General features: G+C 42.3%; 1 protein-coding gene across 10 annotated transcripts in view; it reads right to left on the bottom strand.

Moving 5' to 3' along the window:
* TNS3 (tensin 3) overlaps positions 1-26,782 on the bottom strand; it is a 210,993-nt gene that overhangs the window by 55,747 nt on the left and 128,464 nt on the right. For 9 of the 10 annotated variants that reach the window (XM_042839564.1, XM_042839604.1, XM_042839609.1 and 6 more), the window contains 6 exons: positions 26,173-26,233; positions 25,989-26,064; positions 21,488-21,617; positions 20,262-20,327; positions 16,444-16,548; positions 568-1,827 (listed from right to left, as the gene is read on the bottom strand). In XM_042839564.1, coding sequence (XP_042695498.1) covers positions 568-1,827; positions 16,444-16,548; positions 20,262-20,327; positions 21,488-21,617; positions 25,989-26,064; positions 26,173-26,233 — 1,698 coding nt within the window. The remainder of the gene's footprint in view (positions 1-567; positions 1,828-16,443; positions 16,549-20,261; positions 20,328-21,487; positions 21,618-25,988; positions 26,065-26,172; positions 26,234-26,782) is intronic. The other variant, XM_042839611.1, reaches the window with a different exon arrangement.

The raw sequence follows: 26,782 nt of genomic DNA, 5'->3' as shown, positions 1-26,782 counted from the left end.
CTGTGACTTCCAATTTCTAGAAATAACCTCAGAAAAATATGTGCTTTAAGGTATCTCACTGGCAAATGTTACTGTATTTATGAATATATTGCACAGAAGTTTAGAAGAAAAATATTATACAATATTTAAGAGAAAATAAACTCAGATCTTATTATCGTACTTCCTGTGGAAATAATAATTATCACAAATGATAAAACATTTCACTACAGGTGTCTTCTAAAAATGTCTCAATAGTAATGTAGGACTTATAGGAATATACGTAGGAATTCCCCCCTTCATGTAAACTTAGAGCAGCAGAAAATCACTACAGATGATCTGTAACAGGTTAGAATTTGTTGAACAGTTATTTTAAAAAATAAGTATTCAAAGGAAAAGTAATGTGCAATTAGCATGATTCCATAATTTATGAGACTGCTAAAAAAAAAAGGAGGATATCCGAAATAATCCTTTGACAATCACCCCAAAAGTTTAATTCTTAATCTGAGGTCCTGCTGCACCATGTCAAGAGCACAGAAGTGCTGGGAAAACCACTTTAGAAAGTATTCAAGCAGTACTACAACAGCTTACCATTTTGGAAGGCATTCCTTTTTGTGACCTCTAATTTCTCATGGGTGCCAGGGCTCATGACAAGCTCTTCCACATCTGTGTTATGGCCAGTGAAGCCATTTGCTTGATTTGTGTCCCTGGTGACAGTGTTAATGCGTGTTGGGATAGGTTCAAATGTAGGGTCTAATTCCAAGATCAGTCTGTTCAGTTGTTCAATGGACTGATCAATATCCAAAGTTGGAGAAGCTGGCAAGTCCCCTGCGTTTGGTCCAAGATCCTGGCTATTTGTGTCCCTCTGAGACACTAGCTCTGTCTTAAAACTCTCACCGTCTGCAGGTTCTGCACCTTCAGCAATGCCTGGTATGCTTCTTAGTCCTCTCTGAACAGCATCTTTACTGCTGGAGCCATGTGTCAGCATGTCTGGGAGCTGGGATTGACTCTGGACGATGCCTAAATTCTCCACAGTCTTATGAATGCCAACCTTCATTTCATTCTGTGACACAAAACCATATTGGTGAGCAGTGACCATCTGCTGCTGGCAAACCCAGGTGTGAGTAGAGTAGTTACCTGGGTCATAGGCTTGAGGCTGGGGTGAGACACAAGGATTCCTTTGCAATTGCTGAGATGACTTCGGCTCAGTGTTACCAAATGATCTTTCATAGAGGGGATCCACACCAATTCCCAGGTCTGGGGCAATGGCATTGTGATGGTCTTCCCCTGTGTTACTTCCAAAGCCATCTGAGAGAAGCGAGTTCTGACTGCTCTTGGGGCAACTCAAGTTACCTAGATGGGTGGAGTGCTGCCCTTCTGAAGAAGATAAAGTCCCAATGCTGTCTACACTGTGAAGATCATGGTTAGGCATTTCATCATCCAGAATATCAGTTTCCCTGTCCTTCAGTTTGGTGTCCCCATTCACATGAACCTGAGCCGGTACTATGTGGTGAGTCCCGCTGTACTTGCTTCCAGCATCAGTCACACTTCTGGTAGTGATGATAGAGTCCTCCAAACCAAAGCCACTAAGTAGTTTGTCCAGTTCTGCCTTCTCCTGTGGGCTCAGAACCCGTTTGACTCCTGTCATAGGTCGCTCTTCAGTTTTGTCTGTCCTGATGGAAGCTGTTGAATGCCCCGAATCACTGCTGACAGACAGGGTATGATCTCTGTGATCAGGACTGCTGGTCACAGGAATACCTTGAGCAACACCAGGGATACTGCCGTCTGAAGAGCTCTTCTTTCTTACTTTTGCATATAGACTGCCATCAATAGGACCTTGGGTATGCAGCACTGTGGAGAGATAAAGGAAGGAAAGAGAAGGAAAGGGACAAGGCATTACGTAAAAGCTTGGAAGGTATGATATTACATCATACCACACTGCAGTACTGCTAATATTTATGGCATTGTTTATGCAGAACTAAATTCTCTGCAAATTCAACATAATAGAATCAAAGAATATCCTGAGTTGGAAGGGACCCACAAGGACTATCGAGTTCAACTGCTAGCTCCCCAGAGAACCACCCAAATTCAAACCCCACATCTAAGAGCTTCTTGAACTCTGTCATCTCCTTAAACTCCTTGATGCTGTGACCTGGAGAGGTTTGTTCCAGGGTCTGACCAAGCTCTGATGAAGAACCTTTTCCTAACACCAACTTGATCCTCGCCTGGTGGAGTTCCATGCCATTCCCTCGAGTTGCTGTCATCAGAGAGCGGAGATCAGTGCCTGTACTTCTGCTCCCCTCATGAGAAAGCTGTAGGCCTCCCCTCAGTCTCCTCTTCCCTAGCTACCCTAGATTTGCACAGCCATCAGTCAGACTATGTTCAGGCGAACCTTCACAGACACTTAGGTCAAATTCAGCTCTTCTGTGGAGTTAGACTTTATTGGTAAGTGAAATACCAACAAAACACATTTTGTTAACTGCTGGTATCTGAAGGATACTTCTCTTCATAATTCCTTCTGAAGCATATATTATGCAGTGGAAAACGAGCAACTGCCTTCAGAAGACAGAAGGCTTTGTTTTTGCACAGCATGTGAATTTCAAGTGAAAATTGAACGTTTCAAGTGAAGTTGACAGCAGAACTGCGAACTTCTGTGACCAGTTTTTACAAATCTCCCACCAATACACAGCCTTACTATCATCCTGGCTACGTTTCAAGTTTTGCTACGGTACTAACAAGGCAAGGCTTATTGATTAAAATCAAGTAGGGACAGAAGGCCACAACGGTTCAGAGAAACAAAATCATGTTTCTCTGAAATTAGTTTCTAATTTCCATAACAATTTTTTTTTTTAACTGAAGTTTCACTTGCCATGTCTCCTTCCTGTTAACATTTTGTACTTAGAAAATCTCCAGGGAATCAGGCAGAGTTTTCTGAATAGCTGGGTATCAGCTATCACAGTTCATCTCCTCACTTGGCTATAAGTTCATGAGGAAATCAGGCACAGAAGGATCTGGTTTCAATGGAGGTCCCATGACACGAGCCGCAGTCTGTATTTTAGTAGTTGGTAAAACCAATAGCACAGTCTTCTTTCATATTTCTATTTACATCACAATTTACAACAAAGTTCTTGATGATTACATAACATGCCACTCACACATCAAGAAGAAATAAAGTTCCCTCTTTTGCTGTTTTCATTAAATGTTTATGTTTTCACAAATTTTTGCACTAATTTGGAGAACTGTTAGGACATTCAGAGTAATCTACCATGCACTCCATTCAGAGCAAGAATGGTAGGAACCTACCAGCCATGCTAGCTCTGAAGGTATATCAGGTAATTACTAGCTCATTCATTTCTACTTGATAGTCTAAATGCACAATAAAGAATCATTTACTTCTCCTGTTGGTGGTACAAGGAAACACTAGGCTTTCAATCAGGAAGGCTTCACTGAAGTGATTGTGGTTTTTTTTTGATCCCAGAAGTAACATCCTTCCATACTCCTCCTCACTGCCCACTATCTAGAACCACCTATCATGTATTCTTGGATCTTTCACACTGCAGCCACCATTCCTCATTACAGTGAAATACATCTTAAATTAATTATTCTCAATAAACAAAAAAAATTGAACACAAAATACACAGCAGACAGTCAGAGCATCACAAATTACAAGCCAAACATTCTGCCACAGGATTGTCTCCTTTGCTCAAACAGTTTGGATTGTCTGCATGCTTTATCACACATGTAATATTTTAAATATACTTCAATACTAAAAGGAATAACAAACATACACTCAACAACAATATATATGAAACATTCAAAATGAAGAATTAAAATTTGTTTCCCAGAAAAAACACATGCTTCATCAATGTTTACATTTAATTAACATACAAAAAAGCATTCTGAAGACATTTTCAATTTGAAAGCACTACCACGAAAACAACTGCAGACCTGTAATCCTCTCCTCTGTGTCAGAGAAGGTCACGGAACAGATCATCTTGGAAGCTATGCTAAGGTACATGAAAGACAGGGAGGCCCTTCTACCTCCAGCTACAGGAGGCATTGTGATCACAAGTGCTCATCCTGCTGGAGGACTTGAACCATCCATACATCTGCTGGAAAAGAGGCATGGCAAGCTGTAGGCAATCCAGGAGGCTCCTGGCATGCATTGAGGATAACTTCCTGAGTCAAGTAATAGATGGCCCCATCAGGGGGAATGTAATACTGGACCTGTTGCTCAGTGCAAATGAACTGATTGGTGACATCAGGATTGGAGGCTGCCTGGGCTATAAGTGACTATTCTATAGTTAAGCTCATGCTCCTGAGGGATATGATGTAGGCAAAGAGTAAAATTAGGACACTAAATTTTAGGAATGCTAACTTCCAGCTCTTCAAGCTGTTAGTCAACAAAATATTTTTGGAAACTGTCCTCATGGGCAAGGGTGCAGAGTAGAACTAGTAGATCTTAAGGAAGCTTTTCCTCAGGGTGCAAAAGCACTCCATCTCCAGGTGTAGCAAATCAGGAATACAAAGCAAGAGGCAAGCATTGCTGAAACAGATCTGCTAAAGAGCAAGAAGAAAATGCACAGGGAGTGAAAACAGGGACAGGTACTGTGGGAAGAGCATAAGGAATCTGCTAGGCTGTAAGACTGGGGTCAGGAATGCCAAGGCCTGGCTTGAGCTACACTCGGCAAGGGATGCCAAGAAGAACAAGAAAGGCTTCTTACAGGCATCTCTGCCAGAAAAGGACAGTCCAGGAGGGCATACCACCTCTCCTCCATCTCCCCCTCCGCCACTGAGTGACACAGGCAAGCCAGTAACAACAGAGAAGGAGAATGCTGACGTACTTAATAACTCTTCTTTTTTGCCTTGGTCTTCTGCGATAACTGCTTGTCACACAGCCCTCAGACGTGTGGCTTGGTAGGAGGGAACTGGGGTGGCAACGTCCCTCCTGCTGTAAGCAAAAACCGCTTTTGTGACCACCTGAGGAGCCTGAAGACCCACAAGTCCATGGGTCCCTATGAGATGCGTCCCAGAGTCCTAAGGGAATTCGCTGATGTAGTCACCAAGCCACTCTCAATGATACTTGAAAAGTCATGGCAATCAGGTGAAGTCCCTGGTGACTGGAAGAAAGGCAACATCACACCATTTCTAAGAAGGGCAGAAAAGATGACCCTGGGAACTACCGACCTCTCAGTCTCACTTCTGTACCAGGAAAGATCATGGAACTTCCTGCAAGCTATGTTAAGCACGTGGAAGACTGGGAAGAGATATGGGAGAATGAGCATGGCTTTACCAAGGGCAAATCCTGCTTGACCAACCTGGTGGCCTTCTCTGATGGCATACCTGCATCAGTGAATGAGGAAAGAGCCACTGATGTCACCTGTCCGGTGAGGTAGTAAGGCCTATTAGTAAGGTCTATGCCCCAGTTCCTCACAATATCCTTCTCTCCAAACTGGAGCGATACAACCTGATGGGCAGGCTGCTCAGTGAATGAGGAACTGGATGCAGGGTTGAGCCCAGAGAGTGGCGGTCAATGGCCCAATGTCTGGGTAGAGATTAGTGATGAGTGGTGTCCCCAGGAAGCAGTGCTGAGACATACACTCATTAATATCATTAATATCTTCATCAGAGACGCTGACAGCAGGGTTGAGTGCACCCTCAGCAAGTTTGTGGATGATACCAAGTTGTGGGGTGCAGTCAACACACCAGAGGGACAGGATGCCATCCAGAGAGACCTAGATAGGCTTGAGCAGTGGGCCCAGGAGAGCCTCATCAGGCTCAACAAATTCAAATGCAAGGTCTTGCACCTGGGTCAAAATAACATCCACTACCAATATGAAGTGGAGTATGGCCAGCAGATTGAGGGAGGTGATCCTGACCCTCTACTATGTGGTGATCAGGCCTCACCTGGTGTGCTGCATCCATATGTGCAGATGTACTGCATCCAGATGTGGAATCCTCCTGTACCGAGGATGTTTGTGGATGTGGTCCATGGGATGGAACACCTCTCCTGTGCAGGTTCAAAGAAGGGCAACAAAGCTGGTGAGAGGTCTGGAGCACAGGCCTTATGAGGAGAGGCTGAAGGAACTGGGAATGTTCAGTCTGGAGAAGAGGAGGCTCATTGCTCTCTATAACTACCTGAAGGAAGGTTGTAGTAGAGCTGGGGGTCGGCCTCTTCACTCGTGTAACTGGTGATAGGACTGGAGGGAATGGCTTCAAGCTGCGCCAGGGGAGATTCAGGCTGGACATTAGGAAATACTACTTCTCTGAAAGAGTGGTCAGGCACTGGAATGGGCTGCCCAGGGTGGCCTTTCAATATCTGAAGGAGAACTACAAGAAAGAAGGGGACAGACAAGAGTCTCTAGCAAGAAGAAATGGGTTAGTTTAATAAGTTTAAAGAGGGTAAATTTAGCTTAAACATAATGAAAAAGACTTTTACAGTGAGAGTGGTGAGGCACTGGAACAGGTTGCCCAGTGATGTGATGGATGTCCAATCCTTGGAAACGTTCAAGGCAAGGCTGGATAAGGAACTGGGCAAACTGATCTATCTGCGTACGTCTCTGTTCATTGCAGCAGAGTTGGATCAGACGGCCTTCAGAGGTGCCTTCCAGCTCTGAGGATTCTATGATTCTATACCAGACAACTAGCATGGATTCATCAAGACAAGTCCTGAAATGGAGGGTAGAAAAATTGAAGTAATCTATGTGTTTTCAGTAAGGCCTTTGACATGGTCCTCCATGACCTAAGAGGTGGGATGCCATCCAAAGAGAACTAGACAGGCTCAAACAGTGGGTCCAGAAGAACCTCATGAAGTTCAACATATCCATGTTCAAGGTCTTGCACCTGGGCCATGGCAGCCCCGCAATCAGTACAAGCTGGGGGATGAAAAGATCAAGCACAGGCCTGCAAAAAGAAACTGGGGGTACTGCTGGATGGTAAGCTGGACATGAGTCAGAAAGCCAAATGTATCCTTCAAAGCAAGCATGGTCAGCAGGATGAGGGAGGTGATTCTGCTCCTATTCTCCGTGCTGTTGAGACCTCAAGTGGCATAATGCATCCAAATGTGCACTCCTCAGTAGAGGAGAGGCACAAACTTGTTAAAGCAAATCCAGAGGATTACAGAAATGATCAAGGGATGGAACACCTGCCCCATGAGCACAGGCTGTGAGAGCTGGGGCTGCTCAGCCTGTAAAAGGGAAGGCTCTCATGGAAAAAAGGGAGACTGAGTGTGGCTTTTCAATATATACAGAGGGACCACAGAAAAGAAGGAAGCAGATTCCTTAGAAGGTGTGCTATGATAGGACAAGGGAGAATGTTTCAAACTAAAAGAAGGGAGCTTTACATTGGATATAAGAAATATGTTTTTTATGATAAGGGTTGTGAAGATCTGGAACAGTTTGCCCAGACAAGTGGTGGATGCCCTGCTCCTGGAGACATTCAGTGTCAGGCTGGGCCAGGCTCTGAGCAACCTATCCAGAGTAGGTGTCCCTGTTCACTACAAGGGGGCTAGACTAGATGATCTTTAAAGGTCCCTTCCAACTCAAATGATTCTATGATTTTATGATGGAAATTAATATAATTCTGTTTCTTACAAAAATATTTAAGGTTAAATATTTCTACTATGCCCCAAGCACAGTACAGTAAGAATAAAATGAGTGGTTCTACTTATAAAGGATTTTTAATGCTTATTTATAAGAACACATATTTTGCAGAAATCTATTAAGAACTTACCTACCCATTAATTGTTTGATAAAAAGAAAAACAGACCATTACAATTTAAGAACAGACATGATTTTGTCAAATGTAACCAAGAGCTTCATCTACATCTGTGGCAACCCCGGAATCAGAAAATCCACAGAGAACCTAACACATTTCAACAACAATACACTTGAAATGACACTAAAGTCAAAAAGCACATTTTATCTAAAAGTGAGAGCAAGGAAGACTTTTCTGTAGGCACTGACATTTTAAAAAAAGCACTATTTAGAAATTATACCCACAGTGGTAATTAACTGATCGGTTTGTAACAAGAAAAGTGGACCAGTTGGAAAAGCCTTTGGCACATGACACACTTCCAAGTTTCCATCTCTGAAAATACCTATACACTAGAAGTTAAGTGGTAAGTTTAATACATTTTTGTTAATAGTTAAAGAAAAATTTTTTTTATTTTTAATGATTAGATAGTATGACTTGTCTTTTGTTGATATTGAAATCAGTACATGCAAAGGACCAAAAATACTCCTTTAATCAACAAATTATCAGGATAAGAAAAATAAAACAAGCAATTCCCCATGCAATAGGATTTCTCTACAGATGAATGAAGATGTTTGCTGAAGTTTATGATGTATAATGTGTAAATTCCAACTGCTGCACATGAGGTCAAACACCTGTGTACAGAAATTTTGAAAGAATATTTATGAAAAAAATGCCATACCTAAGGAAAAGACAGTCGATTGAGAGTTTCTCAACCCCTTTCATGCTTGATTTTTCATAAGCTCTCACTGCTGTTAGGAAAATGAAGCACACTTGGAGTTTCAATGTGAAAGGACAGAAAAACTTTCATATGGAATTATAAACAAGCACACAAGCCAACATATAAAATTAACTACTAGGTAACATTTTCTTCTCTGTTATTCTTGAATTTAAAATCCAGAAAAGAAAACAATATGTGACACTGCTTTCATTTGAGTAGATGGGTATCCTAACACAAAACAGAGTTTTGAGGTTAGCGGATCTGCACTGGACCATGGTAACGTAAAAGCAACACCAGTACTTTCAAGAAATCTTCCTGTCTGACTTTTCAGTTGACCAAAGCTAAGCACAGTGCTGTAAATCCTTCAGACATGCTAGTCAGCCATGTTTCCTCACATTAGATGAAAAACTCTACCATGTGAATTTAGTTCCCTATACTGAAATGCTATATAGAAAATCTTTCACCTTCTCAAGGACAATCAGACAACAAAGAGAAGCAATGAAAAACTCTTCTGTATTTGCCTTCATTAGCCCTCCTGCTATCATTACACAGTGCCATCCAAGCAGGATCATCCACAGGAATAAGAGTACAGACAAGACGAGAGCCAGACTGCCAGCAGACTATTTATTTGCTTAAGTGTTACATACATTTATGCTTTGTAAGGTTGAGAGATAATCCTGACCAGTACTTCCTCCGCTGATACAAAATTCTCAAATTTAGCCTGCATGTTAGCCAGAATGTCGAACAACCACAAACTATTTAGACTGTAGTGGAAATGCAAGTCATGGCCTAAAACTGTGATTGAGCACCTGGTGAGAAAGCGGGGCCAACCCAGGAAAGCTTAGATGCTTGCAATGCACCTGAGTAACTGGAAGGGGTAGAGCCAGGATCCACCCCCTCCCATATCTTATTTAAGGGTTGGCAATAGAAGCAGTGATATTTTGCTGGAGATTCCTGCCTGCTTGAGACCTTCTGAAGGTAAGCAGCTTTTTTTCCCTTTGTTTCTGTATCTACAGCAGCTGCACTTGGTTTTATCCTCACTTGCTGCAGTCTGAGACTCTGTAACCCCACTTACTGCTGTGTTTTCCATCACATTATAGCGTTACACTGATTATGTACCATTTTGATTCCATTCTGAAGAAGAATGGGTGAAGAAAGACAGCTGAAATTCAACTTTCCAGTAGCTGAATCATGCCATTTCAGTTAGAGAAGGAAACATCAACAATAGAAACCCTGGTTTTGCTGTGGTATGGCTCCTGCTGAAAAGCTCATTATAACCTGAAACTTCTCTGAGGGAAAGAGCCGCTTTGTACAAGCAGTCCATGACTGCAAGCTGTTTGGTCTTCTCTACACAGGAGCCAATTACTATGTGTGCTTACTACATGTGCCCAGGCCCAGTAGTACTAAATGCCATGACAGAAAAATACTATCTGAAACTGGCATCTTTAACATATTTCATGACCTGAAAACTGGCAGCTAGGTTTTGTGGTATTTAGTGTTTCACTGTTACCCTAAAACTGCCAGCAGGTTAAAAAACCTGAACAACAGTACCTTATTTGACATCAGCCTAACTACACTAATAAGCAACACAATAAACCTAGTAGATATTAAGAATTTATGAAAGAAGCAAACAGTTTGAAATATTCTACACACCCTGTATTTTTTTTATACATTTAGATTATCTAAATTGGAAGAGCAAGTGTCTATATGTGAGAGGAGAACAAAGAATTCAACTTGAATAACAAGCGAACTTTAGCAGCATTTGGACTCTATGTTAACCATTTAAGTGAGCAGTGAGCTATATAAAATAGGCATCTAAAGTGCACAAAGAAAATGCAATCAGATCTAGAAAATGCATGATCTAGAAGTCCTACCTTTCATGGACAGTAAAGTAGTTTAGAATTTGACTCCTATACTATAGTATAGTAGAGGCTGAACCTTCCTGCAAATATTCTATCACATTTTGTTGCTGTGTGACTAAGGACAGCAGAGAGCAGTCTGACAAAATGTTGCCTGATATGGAAGCACATACAAAGCAGAAGTATCTCACCAAATTCTTCCATGCAGAAAAAACTGCATTCACTGATATTTGCTAAATGTTTATGGAGACCAAACAGTGAGCACACTGAGGCAGTGGTGGCACCTGGTCACTTCTGCTGGTGCATATTTTTACAAGTATAGTATGCAGGCTCTGGTTCGTTGCTGGAGAAAGTGCATAGCTAATTGTGGTGGCTGTGTTGAAAAACAGCATTTTGTAGCTGAGAATATGCTCTATCAACGTTACTGTGCTCATTGTATCTGTTGTAGTTATGGAAATACATAGGAGGCATTACCTTCAGAGTGAATTACATATATGTGGCCCAAGACAACTTCTTGTCATTCAATGCAGCCCAGCCAAGCCAGAAGGTTAGACACTCACTACTGGTTTACACCAATAGTTCCTTTAGAAGACTGACAAACTAGAAGTGCAACTCCCTGCCTAAAGAAGGGACATAACAAAACCAAGCTCTTGTTCACTTCTCACATGGTAAACATGAAGTTCTGTATCTTTCAACAGCATGCTGACTATATATTTTTCTGCTTTCAAGGTGAAATCTGTCTATCCAATGAATCTTAGCAGATAAATAGAACTGCAGAATATCCTGAGTTGGAAGAGACCTGCAAGTCTCATTGAATCCATTCCTGTCTCCTCACAGGACCACACAAAAATCAGACTATGTTTCTGAGAGCATTCTCCAAACACTCCTTGAACTCTGACACTTGGTGTCCTGACCACTGCCCTGGTAAGCTTGTTCCTGCGTCCAATCACTCCCTGGTGACGAACCATTTCTTAGCAACCAAACTGACCCTCCCTCTCCCCCTCCGTGCAGCTCCATGCCATTCCCTTAGGTTCTGTCGTTGTCAGCAGAGAGCAGAGATCACACTACTCTCTTCTCCCCTCGTGAGGAGCTGTAGGCCACCATAAGGTAAACCCTCAGTATCTTCTTCTCCAGGCTGAGCAAATCAAGGGACCTCTGTCCCACATTTAACATCAATGCTTTACTTGCTGAGGGCTATGTTTATACAAAGAAGGAGGGAAGAAAGGAAGTACACCGTACAGAAACATTCTGAGTAGAAAAAGACATACCTGCTTCAGTCAGTATTGTTTGTCTGATACTATGCCCTATGGGAAGACAATCTTATCCAACTACAAAAGCTCTGGTGACTCCCTGTGGTGTGCTCCACCTGCCTCACATAACAACTGTCCTCTTCTCACTCTTGATCTTCCCTAGTTTTTGCAGATTGGAATTACTCAGTGAAAAAAAAAAAAAAAAGTTAAGCTCATATTATGCTGCTTCCCACTAAAATCCTCACTGCTATAGTCATCAGATGAGCAAAGTCATATTTGGAAGATTATAAAAATCAACAAAAGCTGGGTCTACAACAGCTATTACATATTGGTTGACCACAGTCAGAGGGCTGTGGACAACAGCACTATGCTCAGATGGAGGCTGGTGACAAGTGGTGTTTGCCAGGGGTCCATCATGAGGCCAGTGCCCTCTAATACCCTTACCAATGACACAGACAGTGGGATTGAGTGCATCCTCAGCAAGTTTGATGATGATTTCAAACTGAGTGGTGCAGCTGACATGACAGTAGGAAGAAATGTCATCCAAAGTTATCAAGACAGGCTTGAGAAGTGGGCCCACGTGAGACTATGGAGGTTCAACAAGGCCAAGCAGAAGTAGTACACCTGGGTTGGGGCAATTCCAGATATATAATTCCAGGTATGTATACACACAGAGAAAAACTCAGTGAAAGCAGCCTTGCAGAGAAGGAGTTGGGGGTTTCTAGGGGATGAAAAGCTTGACAGGAACCAACAGCAGCTCAGAAAGCCAAACGTATCATGAGCATTGTCAAAATAGGCCAGAGAGAGAGGGATATGATTGACCCTCTCTACTGTGCCCTCATGAGATTCTACCTGGAGTACAGCACCCAGGCCTGGGACCTTCACCACAGGAAAAACACAGAGCTGTTGGAGGGCCACAAAGATTAACAGTGCTGGAATACCCCTTCTGTGAAGAAAGTCTGAGGGAGCTGAACTTGTTCAGCCTGGAGAAGACTCTGGGAAGACCTAATTGCACCTTTCCAGTGCCTACAGGGACCTCATAAACAGGAGGGAGACTGATTTTTTGCACAACCTGCTAGTGATAGGACAAGTGGAAATGGTTTTAAATTAAAATAGAGAAGATTTAGAATAAAATGCTAAGAAGAAATTCTTTACTCTGAGGGTTGTGAGGCACTGGAACTGGCTGCCCAAGGAAGCTATAGAGGCCTTATCCCTGCAGATGTTCAAGGCCAAGTTGGAAGAGGCCCTGAGCAGTCTGATGGAGTGGATGGCAACCCAGTCCACAGCAGTGGGGGTGGATCTAAATGATCTTTAAGGTCTCTTCCATCCCAAGCTGTTCTATGATTATGTATCTTAATTCCAGCTATCTTGTATTTCTGAACAGAAGAACTGTAAAAACAAGAATCCATTGGATCCATGCCATCCATTCAATACCTTCCCTCCCATTTCTACTTGCAACAACGTTGGAGTTGCACATACAGATCCAGGTGTGACACTGGGCCACACATAAGCCAGCACTGGGCTTATGTAGGAATGCTTTGGTAGAGGTGGAGTGGCATCACTGGGAAGTGTCCAGAAGCTGCCCCAAGTCAAATCAGAACCAGCTCCTAAAGGGTCCTGCTGCTGGCTAGAGCTGAGCTATGGCTCAGAGGCTGGTAGTGCCTCTGGGAAGGCAGATTTAAGAAAGGGAAATACAGCTGTGCAACATCAGTTTTTAAATTAGTCTTTAAACTAGGTAAGAAAGGGGTAGGGGACAAAATGAGGGCCACTGGGGTTGAGTGAGTACTTTGAGGCTCAAAACAGAGCTTGATGGGTGATGAGGGTGGAGTTCAAAGGGATGGAGAGTGGCAGGGGAGTGCTGCTTCCCTAAAGTGTCTGTACACTAATGCACACAGTATGGGAAATAAACAGGAAGAGCTGGAGATCTGCGTGCGGTCACAAGGCCACGATCTCACTGCGATATGGAGACGTGGTGGGACAGCTCGCATGGCTGGAATGGTGTCATGGAGGGCTGTGTGCTTTTTAGGAAAGATCAGCTGGTGAGGTGGGGTGGTGGAGTTGCTCTTTATGAGAGAGAGCAGCTAGAATTGAACTCCATTTGGGGGAGAGTGGTGTAGCAGTGGAGAGCTTGTGGGTAAGAATCAAGGGGCGGGCTGGTATGGCTGACACTGTTTTGGGTGTGTGCTACAGGCCCCCTGATCAGGAGGAGGAGGTTGATGAGGCCTTCCACAAGCAACTGGAAGTAGCGTCACGATCCCTGCTGGTGCTTAAGGGGGACTTCAATTATCCAGATATTTGCTGGATAAGCAACATGGCTAGGCACCTGCGGTCCAGACGGTTCCTGCAATGTGTTGAAGACAACTTTCTGATGCAGGTGGTGGAGGAACTAATGAGGGGAGGGGTATTGCTTGACCTTATTCTCACTAATAAGGGCGGGCTTGTCAAGGAAGTAAAGTTCGGGGGCAGCTTGGTTGTAGTGACCACAAGATGGTGGAGTTCAAGATCTTGAGTGGAAGAAGCAAAGCAAAAAGTAGGATTGCTATGCTGGACTTTAGGAGAGCCAACTTTGGTCTCTTCCGGGACCTACTTGGAGCTATGCCATGGGCTAGGGTGTAAGAAGCCTAGGGGGTCTGTGAGAGCTGGTCAGCATTTAAGCAGCTCTTCTTCCAAACTCAGGATTAGTGCGTCCCTGTGAGCAAGAAATCAGGTAGGGGTGGCAGGAGACCTGTGTGGATGAGCAAGGAGCTTGTGCACAAACTCAAAGGAAAGAAGAAGGGTCTGACCACTTGGGAAGAATATAGAAATGTTGTCAGGGCCTGCAAAGATGAGACAAGGAAGGCTAAAGCCTGCTTGGAATTGAATCTGGCAAAGGTTATAAAGGATAAAGGATAAAAAGGCTTTTTAAAGTATGTTAACAGTAAAAGGAAGACAAGGGAGAATGTGGCTCCCCTGCTAAGTGAGGGGGGTGCTCTGGTAACGGGGGATGCTGAGAAGGCAGAGATACTGAATGCCTTCTTTGCTTCTTATTCTTATTTGCTTCAGTGAAAAAGCTCTCCCTTGGGAATCCCAGACCCTGGAGGATAGTGAGAGGGTCTAGGGAATGGCAGACTTCCCTTTAGTCAGGGAAGAGGCGATGAGAGCGCCCAGGCAACACTGATTTTCGTAAATCCATGGGACCCGATGGGATGCATCCACGGGTGCTGAGGGAGCTGGCAGAGGTGATTGCTGAACTGCTCTCTGTCATCTTTGAGAGGTCTTGGAGGACGGGCGAGGTGCCTGAAGACTGGAGCCAATGTCACTCTGGTCTTCCAAAAGGGCAAGAAGGAAGATCCAGGAGATTACAGGCCAGTCAGCCTCACCTCTGTCCCTGAAAAGGTGATGGAACAGCTGGTGCTGGATGCCATCTCCAGACAGCTGGAAGAAAAGGAGGTGATCAGGAGTAGTCAGCATGGGTTCACCAGGGGGAGGTCATGCTTGACCAACCTGGTAGCCTTCTATGATGATGTCACTGGCTGGGTGGATGGGGGGAGAGCAGTGGATATGGTCTACCTTGATTTCAGCAAGGCATTTGATACTGTCTCCCATGACATCCTTATAACAAAGCTGAGGAAGTGTGGGATGGATGAGTGGACAGTGAGGTGGGTTGAGAACTGGCTGACAGGCAGAGCGCAGAGGGTCGTTGTTGGCAGTGCAGAGTCTAGTTGGAGACCTGTAACTGGTGGTGTTCCTCAGGGGTCTGGTCTTGTTCAGCATCTTCATCAGTGACCTTGATGAGGGGATGGTGGCCACCCTCAGCAAGTTTGCTGATGATACGAAGTTGGGAGGATTGGCTGACACGCCTGAAGGCTGTGCTGTCATTCAGCGAGACCTGGACAGGCTGGAGAGCTGGGCAGAAAAAAACTGGATGAGGTTTAACAAAAGCAAGTGTAGAGTCTTGCATCTGGGGAGGAATAATTGCATGCACCAGTACAGGTTGGGGGATGAGCTGCTGGAGAGGAGCTCAGCGGAGAGGGACCTGGATGTCTTGGTGGACGACAGGTCGGCCATGAGCCAGCAGTGTGCCCTTGTGGCCAAGAGGGCCAACGGCATCCTGGGGTGCATTAAAAAGAGCATGGCCAGCAGGTCGAGGGAGGTGATCCTCCCCCTCTGCTCTGCCCTGGTGAGGCCTCATCTGGAGCACTGCGTCCAGTTCTGGGCTCCCCAGTACAAAAAAGACAGGGACCTCTTGGAAAGAGTCCAGCGGAGGGGCACAAAGATGGTGAAGGGCCTGGAGCATCTCCCTATGGAGAAAGGCTGAGTGAACTGGGTCTGTTCAGCCTTGAGAAAAGAAGACTGAGAGGGGACCTGATCCAGGTCTATCAGTATCTAAGGTGTGGGGGCAGAGAGGCAAGGCCAGACTGTTTTCAGCAGTGTGTGGAGACAGGACAAGGGGAAACGGCCGGAAACTGCAGCATAGGAAGTTCTGCACAAATGTGCACAAGAACTTCTTTAGGTGAGGTGACGGAATGCTGGAACAGGCTGCCCAGGGAGGCTGCGGAGTCTCCTTCTCTGGAGATGTTCAAGACTCCCCTGGACACTGACTTGTGCGACCTGGTGTAGGGAACCTGCTTTGGCAGGGGGTTGGACTCGATGATCTCTAGAGGTCCCTTCCAGCCCCTACGATTCTGTGATCAGCTGGGAGACAGGAGTGAGAAAAAGTGGGAGAAATAGTCCTGCAGATACCGTCTCTTTCTGTAAGAGCCCCCAGAGGGTAATAGTGGCAGCTACCTCCTCACATGAGCACAGCACCATTAGGTTCAAACAAATTAGCTCACTTTCGTCCCCTTTAAACACTCTTGCACAGTTGCCAAAGGATTTTAGTTGCTGTCAAGACAAAATTACTCACCTTCCCCATCGGAGCTCATATTTTCGTAAGAGTCCCAGCGTATCAGCGGGTCTGAGGTATTGTGATCAACTACCACTCCATGATCATTCTGAAGAAGTTCACATCCTAAAAAATTAACATCTTTTTGAGACAATCTTTAAATTGAGACATCTTTAAATTATACATACAACACTGTTAAAACTTTGTTCCCACAATACCGTATACTTAAATCAGCAACAGGGGAAGAAAGATTATACAAACCAACTAAAAAGACCTTTATTTGCATTTATAGAAGAAGGAACAAGTGCAGAATTTTGTCTCAAACTTGTTTACAGTGGAACTCTGAGAACTCCTATCAGTTCCTGAACACAACGCAGATGGTCCACCCAGCTCTACACAGACAGACATGACTGAACAGTTTGTAGGAATGAATCATAGAATGTCTTGAGTTAGAAGGAACTTCAAGATTATTAAGTTCCAACTCTCTTACACAGGCAGGGTTGCCAACTACTAGATCAAGCACTCAAGTTGCTCATGGCCCCAACCAGCCTGTCCTTGAACTCCTCCAGGGACAGGACAGTCACAACCTCTCTGGGCAGTCTGTTCCAGCACCTCAACATGCTCTCAGTGAAAAACTTTTCCTTGACATCTAATCTAAGTCTTTCGTACTTCAGTTTAAAACCATCTCCACTTGTTCTATCACTATTTACCCATTTAAAAAGTTGACTTCCTTCCTGTTTATAATCTCCTTTTTAACACTGAATGAAATGAGGTCTTGCAGCCTTCTCTTCTCCAGATTGAGCAAGCCAAGCTCCCTCAGCCTGTCTTCATACATGAGGTGTTCCAGCCTTCTGATTACTTCTGAGGCCCTTCTCTGAGCCTGCACCAAAAGTTCCATATTTTTCCTGTGCTGGGGGCCCCAGATCTGGACACAGTACTCCATATGGAGCCTCACAAGGGCAGAGAAAGAGTAAAAATCACTTCCCTTGCTTTTCTGGCTATCTGACTCAAGTGCAACATCTTGCACTTGGCTTTGTTGAACCTCATCAGGTTTACATGGTCCCTTTCAAGTTTGTCCAGATCCCTTTGGCTGGCATTCCATCCTTCTGTTATATCAACTGCACCACACAGCTAGCTGTCATCTGCAAATTTGCTTAGGGTGCACTGAATCCCATCATCTGTGTCACTGATAAAGACATTGAAGAGTCTGAAGATAGAACCCTGAGGGACACCACTCATGACAGTCACTGACCACAGCCATCTGGCTGCAACCTTCCAACCACTTCCTTATCCACCAAATAGTCTACCCTTCAAACCCACACCTCTCTAACTCAGAGATAAGGATGTGGTGCAGGACAATGTCAAAAGCCTTGCAGAAGTCCAAGCTGATGACCTCAGTTACCCTCCCCTTGTCCACCGATGTCATCACTCATCACTCCATCACAGAAGGTCACCAGATTGCCCTAGGTGAAGACATGTTGGCATGGTCCAGGAATCACCTGCTTAACCGTCGTGTGCTTTAACATCTCTTCCAGGAGCATCTGCTCCATGATCTTCACAGGTACAGATGTCACTCACGTAAGGATAACAGGCCTGTAGTTCCCCAGGTCTTCCTTTCTCTCCTTATTAAAAATGAGAGTGATGTTTTCCTTTTTCCAGTTACCAGGGACTTCACCTGGTAGCCATGACTTTTCAAATATGATGGAGTGCAGCTTGGTAACCACATCATCCAGCTCCCTCAGGATCCTGGAAAGCATGCTGTCTGGCCTCAGAGACTTCCACACATTCAGTCTCATGAAGTAGTCTTAGACTTACTCTGCTCTTACAGTTTGCTCCCCCATTTCCCATCTGGAGGTTGAGGGATGTGAGGTTGAGGGATGTGAGAGATGCAACTCCTGGCTGCTACTGAAGACTGAGGCAAAGAACTCACGAGTACCTCAGCCCTCCCCATGTCTGTTGTAGGCAGTTCTTCTTACTCATTTATCAGGGGGGGTATGTCCTCTATGGCCCATCTCTTCTGACCAATGTACCTAAAGAATTCCTTCTTGTTTTTTGCATCCCTCACCAAGTGCAGTTCCATCTGCACACTGGCTTTCCTGATCCCATCTCTGCATGTCCAGACAGCATCCCAGGTTGAAACCACAATATCTATAAAGAAATGGCAATAGAGGAATGATAAACTTTTATTATAAACCATCATTCTGATACCAGAAAAGTGTAACATTAAAGATGCACAGAGAAAGTTCAATACTGCCAGCCTGCTTCTTTGCCAGTTCATCCAGGGTGTCTCTGTTGCCTCCTCCATTCTCCAGCAACCCTGCAGAGCCTGAGACTGCAAATTTATTCAGATGTCTAGCTTCATGTAAGCATGCTCTTCCAAACATACTTAGAATTTTCATCAGCAATCCTCATTTTTATTCCCTTAGACAAATATAACATTCACCTTTTAAATGTATGCCATACGGAATTAAGGTGTGGTCCAGGGATTCAAAAGCAAAGCATGAGCATCAAGACCTCAGTATTAGCTTTGACACTGATTGATACAGACAGAGATTAAACCAGCTTTCTGCCCTTGTTTCTCTATCTGGATTGGGGATAAAGGAATCCTTAGATACCAACTCTACAGCTGTGTCTTGAGAAATATGTCCTAAATTGTTCAAAATAAGCAGTAAGACTTTCAAAACAAGGATAGTTAAAATCATAAGGAAAAGAATATTATAGTCCTGAGCTTCTACGTGCAGGTAGAAGGAAAAAAAAAAAAAAAAGCCATGTTTGTCATACACAGATTTAGAATTACCTAGCAACTGCATCCTTTCTAAAAGCTGGTATCACTGATGGTTATTTTCTATTGGTTTGGAATTGGTATAACAAAAACATGAATAAAATATTGCGAGTTCAAGGGAGAGTTACCAAGGTAGTCAGGACTGCCTTGTGAGGAAAGGTAGAAGAACCAGGGCTTCTTCAGCCTGGAGATGAGGTGATTTTGAGATGACCTGACAACAGCCACTAAGGAAACAGAGCCAGGTGGATGCAAGGTGGGAGGATAAGAAGGAACAGACATAAATTGAATCCAGAGAAGTTTAGAGTTTCTTTATAATGAAAAAATGATTGCACTCTGAGGGCAGACAGACATTGGAACAGTCTGCACAGAGAGGCTGTGAACTTTCTATCCTTGGAGGCTTTCAAGACTTGGTCAGACAAATCCCGTGGCAATCTCTCCTGACTTCACAGATGACCATGGATTCAATAGAGATGGACCTGAGATATCTTGCATTTAGACTATAATATTTTCAAATGTGAAACAGTCATTTGCAGAAATTGTAAACAAATATTTAAAGGTGAACTCTTAATCCTAGACACTTAACCCCAGAGACAGCAGTTAAAAACAGATTTCCAATTATTTTACATCAACTTGGAGGCTGATCTCCAACACAACTATAACTACCTTTCCTTGTGCTAAACCAAGAGAGTCAAAACTTCACTACAACAAATATAATCAGTTATAACATCCAAAAAGGTTATGGGAAGGACCACTGCTGTCACTTACATTGGACTAACCTAAACATACCAGTCATAATTTACAGACATAAGAAATGTTTTTTACTGGTCATTAACAACACTTTTGGTATACTCTTAAAATAACCTATGTTGACTCCTATGCAGTGTCTCCACTCAATTATTCACATTTAAAACAATCAGTATATTATATATTTTAATATTAAAGTTGAATTTCAGACAAGACAAATAGAACAAGAGAGAAAAAAAGTTGTTTTTTGGGTTTTATAAATACACTTTTCAATGTGTTTTATTGCCAAGATTTTTTCCTCCTGTGAACTCACCTTGAATTTTCTCTGGAGTTCCTGAAAACACTAATTCCACTCTGCCATTATCAGGGAAACGGTCATCTGAAAATAAAGGTTAATACATCAACAAGCTATTCCAAATTTCCAGATCAGAATTCTCTGTAGCTATTAATACACGTACCCTTGTCACACTTTCCTTATCACTTGGATTCTAATGATTTGCTTGTAAAAAAGCCACACATTCTTTTCCCTACCTTCTCCAGGAAAGACTAAGCATCATCTGTAGCTTTGTTTACTTCTAAGAACAGTCACAAACAGAAAATATGAACTGTTCCCAAACTTCCCCCTAAAAACTGAACATTGAGTTTTAGGGGTTTTTTAGAAAACTGGAATAGTTCTGTATATTTACAAAATCACTACACTTGACCATAAAGCTTTCTTATAAGCACATGTGGCAGGAAAACATATTTGGTTTTAGTTTGTTAGAAACATAGGGTAGCAGAATTGCAATCCTTCCTATAAAAAGAAAACAAAACTGCAGTAATCCCTTGCGAAATACAAAGAGTAACTTGAAACATTTTCAAATATTTCAAAAAAATTTTGCCTCCATTTTTGGATACTCATTCAGAAGCATGAAATAAGAGCACCATATTCAAATACGCTAGGTCACAAAACCAGCATCAGAGCTTCTGACTGTTATCTTCACAAAAAACACAATTGCTTATTAATTCCTACAATGGTGTCTAATGGACTCACTGTTTTAAACATGTCTGTTGTTAGGAGAAAATTTTTCATTATGAAACTGGTGAGGCACCTTCACAGGCTACCCAGAGAAGCTGGGGGTGTCCCATCCCTGGAGGTGTTCCACACCAGGTTGGATGGGGCCTTGGGCAGCCTGGTGTGGTGGGTAGCAGCCCTGTCTACAGCAAGGGGGTTGGAACTAGGTGATCTTTACAGTCCTTTCCAACCCAAGAAATTCTATGATTCTATTAAAAACATGAGAAGGTCAGTTAAGGACAATGAAGTAATAATGAAATCATTTTGACAGCTTAACCCAAATGAAAAACTTCTGTTTTCATTGGGGTTCTGCCTGTGTTACAGTGCTACGAGTTAAACTAAAACAAAGTAATGTCCCTCCCCCTAAATAAAAGGATAGAAAAAAAGAATCCCAGAAATAGATCTTGAAGATTACCATCAAATGCACAGACACGCACATGCACTTCTTCCACATACTTATCCAAGCAATCACAGAAGGCAAGTACCTTTATTGGCACTGTCTAAGTCCTCTTTACCAAACACCAACCCATATCCTTGAATAGCTCCAGTATGAAACTGAAGGCGAAAAATCACATCACGAGTAGCTGATCGGTACTTTTTATGGTAACACTTCAGCTAGAAGGAGAAATAAACACGTTATTACAGAATTTTAAAGAAAAGATAGTTCTGGATGCGTCACAAAAAAATACTATCTTTATCAGTATCAATCACCAATCAGTAAACTATCATTCAGAATCACATTTGCCACTACTATGTGGGAATCCATACGTCTTCATGGCACCCACCAAATTAGCATAAACTACAGCACAACCATTTCAAAATAAGTAAAGAATGCACAGATTTTATAGAAGCCTTCTCAGAAGTCATACAAGCTGATTACATCTACACTAGGACATTTTTTTAAATCCACTCTAGTGATAATAGGATCTTTTTTAATGTTACTGTTGGCAGCTTATAGTAGTCTTGATACCCAGACTAGAAAAAGACAGAAAAATCCATCTAATAGGAATTAGAGTTGCTAAAAGTGAACAAAATAACACTATTCTTTAACACAACCCTCCTTTAGATCAGGCCTATCAATATTTTACTTACCACTTCCTAGTGAACTGCAATTCATGATCACTAAGCATTTTTAAAGGAATACAAGAGTCAACATTTTGTTTACATCAGTCACCAGACTGAAAGGGATTTCAAGGTTTTATAATTAAGGATGCTACTGAAAAGTACTGAAAACAAAAAATAATAAAGTAACACAAAAGTAATCTTTTTCTAATCCAGAATGAAAAAAAAAAGTGTATTCTGGAAAGAAGATAATGAATAACCACGGAACTAACAGTTATTCAAACTGAAGGGAACCGGAGTAATACAAGGAAGATGCAGGGGTTTGGGATGAAACACAGCTAATAAATTCTTCACACTACTGGATTTTAAATTCTAACGTAAGCTTTTGCTTTCTGCCTTCAATACACTAACTCTCTGATGCCTTAAATTCCAGCAGTTCATCAGAACTGACGTGGTGCATACAAAAACATGGTGCATTTTAAGACCATATACCAGGAGTATCTGTCAGCAAAGGCATGGAAAACAGCAGTCAAAATACATCTGTAAAAATCATACATGGGTTTGGCTATAAGCTGCATTGAGGGTACTACCAGCCCCCAACTGGTAAGTCTGAAGCAGCACACTTTTCAAGAGAAGGAAAATAAAGGCAAGTTTCTGTTAAAGATCTGTTTGACTCAACAGCACACTCTTTGAATATTATTCATGTTGAGATAGCTATTTGTCTCTTCAGCAGCAGCCCAAGGGATTATCCTGCAAAACAGCTTAAACTTTACTCCTTCCTCCACCTTGCAGTTAAGAAAGTCATTCACCTGAAAAATAACTTCTCCAAAAGTTCTCATTCTAACCAAACTTCCGAAAGAAACAGGAGGAGCAATGCATAAAGACCTGATAGGCAGAAACATTTTCAAGTGTGAACGTCATCTTAACAATTTAAGTCTGTTTCAAAACAGTTGGTCTATATAGAAATTCACTTCAGTCTACACAGAAACAGAAGTAAGCTGCCAGTGATTCTAATCTAATCAGGCATCGTTATGGTGATTATAAGAAACAATCAAGGTACAGCTTTCCGCTTTGAGAAAGCTTTCCAGTACAACTGCTTTATTTCAAAAAGCATCTGAAGTTTGGTTAGACTGTTTTGTTTAGAAATTTAGGTTAAACTGGTGGCCATAAGGAAGACAGAACTGTTCTGCTGTTGCCTTCAGACAGCTAAGAGTTGAAGTCTTGCTTGGAATTTTGACTCCATTATCATCTGATGCCCTACTGAAAAATAATACAAGCTAGTGAAATATGCTGGGAAATAACTATATGCGTTATCAGATGTCAATGCAGCTTTTCAACAGATATGGCATTGCTGTATCATCACAGTGTTAATGAATCCTCTAAACCTAAAACAAGTCTTTCAAACCAATTATTTTTAAGCAATGCTGTTCGATTAGATAAATCTTTGGAATTGGAGGCAGGGCATCCTATTTTTATTTTTTTTTTTCCTGAAACCCTTAATGGTTTTGCTTAATCATTGCCAATAAACATGTGTAATTGAATGGAAGACTTTGTTTGGGAAATAATACCATGCTGAATAAGATGTTGGCTTGTTCAGAATTCAGAATTTCAGAAACATTCAGCATAGCTTAGGATTAATGAAGTTGATCTGTTTCAAAAAGCATAAGTGAACAAACTGCTTGCTCGTTTTTCCTTTTAAACACTTTATATATACTGTTTGTGTAGACTTCTCTGACAAGCACAACAAATCTTGAATTTGGAAATGTCCCAGACCTCCAGAATATAAATTTATAACAGGATATTTAAAACATTTGTTTTGCAAGAAATATAGAAAGATGTTCTAAATTGAATGGCAAAGAGAAAAACGTAAAGGAAAGAAGGAGGAAGAAAATCAAAACGATTATTCCAAAATTTAGGGGAAAAAAAAGGAAAAAGGGAATAGGAAAACAGGAAACATTCAAGTCTAACATTTCTCGGTTAAAAAAAAAATACACCATATAAAAAGTCGTTCTGGAACCTACTAGCAATATATATCAGGAATACTCATTCTTCACAATATAGTCTCACCCCATCCTTATTCATTCTACTTGATCCCCTGCCCTCTTAGTCTAATTGAAAGGCACAGCAACTGTATTTCTTTACTTACCTCATGTGTAACTGCAAATCACAAGCAAGAAAGAAAGCAAAGAGATACAAAATGACAGTGCTGAAGTTCAATATAGTTACGCTCTGCACACAGGAAACAGCATCTAGTTTTACGATTGCAGATCTTGCCTGCCAAGATGCAGGACAAGGATAATCTAACACTGAGTCACAAATATTCCCCAAGACAACTTTAATATAGATACTACAAACATTTCTGTATTTGATGCTATAAAATGGAAATGCTGAGAGAAATTCTTGTCGTTCCTTAAAACATACCAGCCTGAGCTTTACAGGAATTTTCAATCATGTAAAAATCAAGGGTGCTAACTAAATTCTCAACCTATTTTTTAGTACTTCACCTACTTTGTAGTGTATCAGTCATCGAGATCAGCTGCTTTGGATCCAGCTTGGCCAGTACCAGAGCAACCAATCTCAAGATACAAGGAAGTTTCAGGGATTTCCTTTGCCAGGGAAACACCAAGAAAGCAGAGCAACCCTATAGCTATGGGCAGTTCTCACAAACGAGGCTGACACACCATAGGCATTGCAAAGACTGCACCCACACCCCTAAAAGAAGCCTCAGAGAGGAGAGCACCATATCGCTGCCTACCAAGCACAGGGCAGGCAAACAATGTGGGTGTCACCCATAGCATGCTGCAGCAGCCGGGGTAGTAGATCATACATCAGGGAACTGAGGTTCAGCCAGCTGCAGAAGCAAGTAGCACTCATTCCAGCTCACCCTTGAGGCAGAATGGTGAGCACTCAATGCCAAGCTAAAAATGCAGCTCTAAAAGGGGCGTATGCATCACCTACCCTGGACATTACCAATGCCTCTGCCCAGACAGAGCAGTAAAGGAAGAAGTTGTGCAGGCCCTGGTCAGCCCTGGCGCCTGGACCTTGCTCCTGGAGTAGAGGTGAGTGGCAAACTCACCTAAGTTGTGCCACTGAGGTGAAGGACCTCCTGCGACAGTGACTGAGCTGCAGGAGACAGTCAAAAGGCTGTGTACTAGCAAGAAGGCAGAAACAGAGATAGACAGATGGACTCGTGCAACCTGCACTGAATCCACTATCTGGGACCAAACAGCCCCAAACTCCCCCACCATTATATAGATTGGTTTGTTTAGCAATAGGAATTTGTTCATTAGTTTAAGAACCAATATATTAATTTAGCAAAAGGAAACCATGAGTGATAGTTTTAAAACCTCCCATTTCAACTTCAGTGGATGAATAGTTTTGCTGGAGCACCTCCCCTGTAGGGACAGGATGAGAGAGTTGGGGCTCTTCAGCTTGGAGAAAAGATGGCTCTGGGGGGATCTTATAGTGGCCTCCAAGTATCTGAAGGAGGCCTACAGGAAAGCAGGAGAGGGACTTTTTACAAGGGCATGTAGAGATAGCATGAGGGAAATGGCTGCAAACTGGAAGAGAGTAGATTTAGACTACATATCAGGTAGAAATTCCTTACTGTGAGAGTGGTGAGATATTGGAACAGGTTGCCCAGAGAGGTTGTGGATTCCCCACTTTGGAGGCATTCCAGGCCACCCTGTATGGGGCTTAGAGCAGCCTGTTCTAATGGGAGGTATCGGGTATCCCTGTCTACAACAAGGGGGTTGAAACTAAGATGATTAAGGGTTTCTTCCAACCCAACCCATCCTATGATTCCATGACTCTGTTTTTGCAAGATCATTTTATGTATTTATTTATTACAAACTTCCAAAACAGAAAGGAGACAATAATCTCAATGACAAAATACTACACTTTCATTCAATACGATTAACTTACCATAACATCTCCTTTCAAAAGCTGGGCTGGCTCTATAGCAATGCAGATTCTGTTTTGATTTTCTGACTCTACACTACTTGAAGGAGATAAAAAAAAAAGGCACAGAAAAACACAGAATTATGGAATTCTGTAATCGTAAGAATTAAAACATATTTAAAAACAAAGGAAAATAACTGAGACTTACTATATTCCAGATGTATACACGGGTTGGGTAGCTTGGTATAACTTCAGAAAAGGCCGACACGCTGTGAAGAAGTAAACAAGGCAATTTTTGTAACTGTTTTTTTTTTGTCTGGATCTTAGACATTGGAAATTTCATGTATATCCAGACTGAGTAAAGTGGCATGCAAAGTGATAAAATGTAAACTGTGAATACATTCAAAGCATAACTGACTTTTTCTTTAAAAAGTGTAAGTTATAATTTAAGAAAAAGTTGCTTCTTCCAGGTCTTGAGACTAACTCCGAATTGGGAAGAAAGTTTTTTTTTAAGGGTTCTAGTGAGAAGAAAGAAAATTATAATTACATTTCTGTCCTAAAGAAGGAGACTTGACCATAAAACATAAAACAAGGTTCTCAGCTCTTCTACAGGAACTGGTAGCACAACTGTTCAGAAAACAGGCATCATTTCTTTATTTAATAGAGGACAAAAAATTATTTCCTTATACAGTATTTCTCTTCTGGTTCATTTAATGGGAATTATTAGACTGATATCAAGGAGTATCAACTCACCAACTTTTTACATGGCCTGATAGAGACAGGACAAGGGGGAATTTTTTTAAACAAAAAGAGACTTG

The sequence above is a fragment of the Centrocercus urophasianus genome, unplaced genomic scaffold (assembly GCF_019232065.1).
Source record: "Centrocercus urophasianus isolate 14NV4802_14NV808 unplaced genomic scaffold, USGS_Curo_1.0 seq_11, whole genome shotgun sequence".
Lineage (NCBI taxonomy): Eukaryota > Metazoa > Chordata > Aves > Galliformes > Phasianidae > Centrocercus > Centrocercus urophasianus.
The sequence above is the reverse complement of the archived record's forward strand: the minus strand, read 5'-3'. Positions and strand labels throughout refer to the sequence as shown.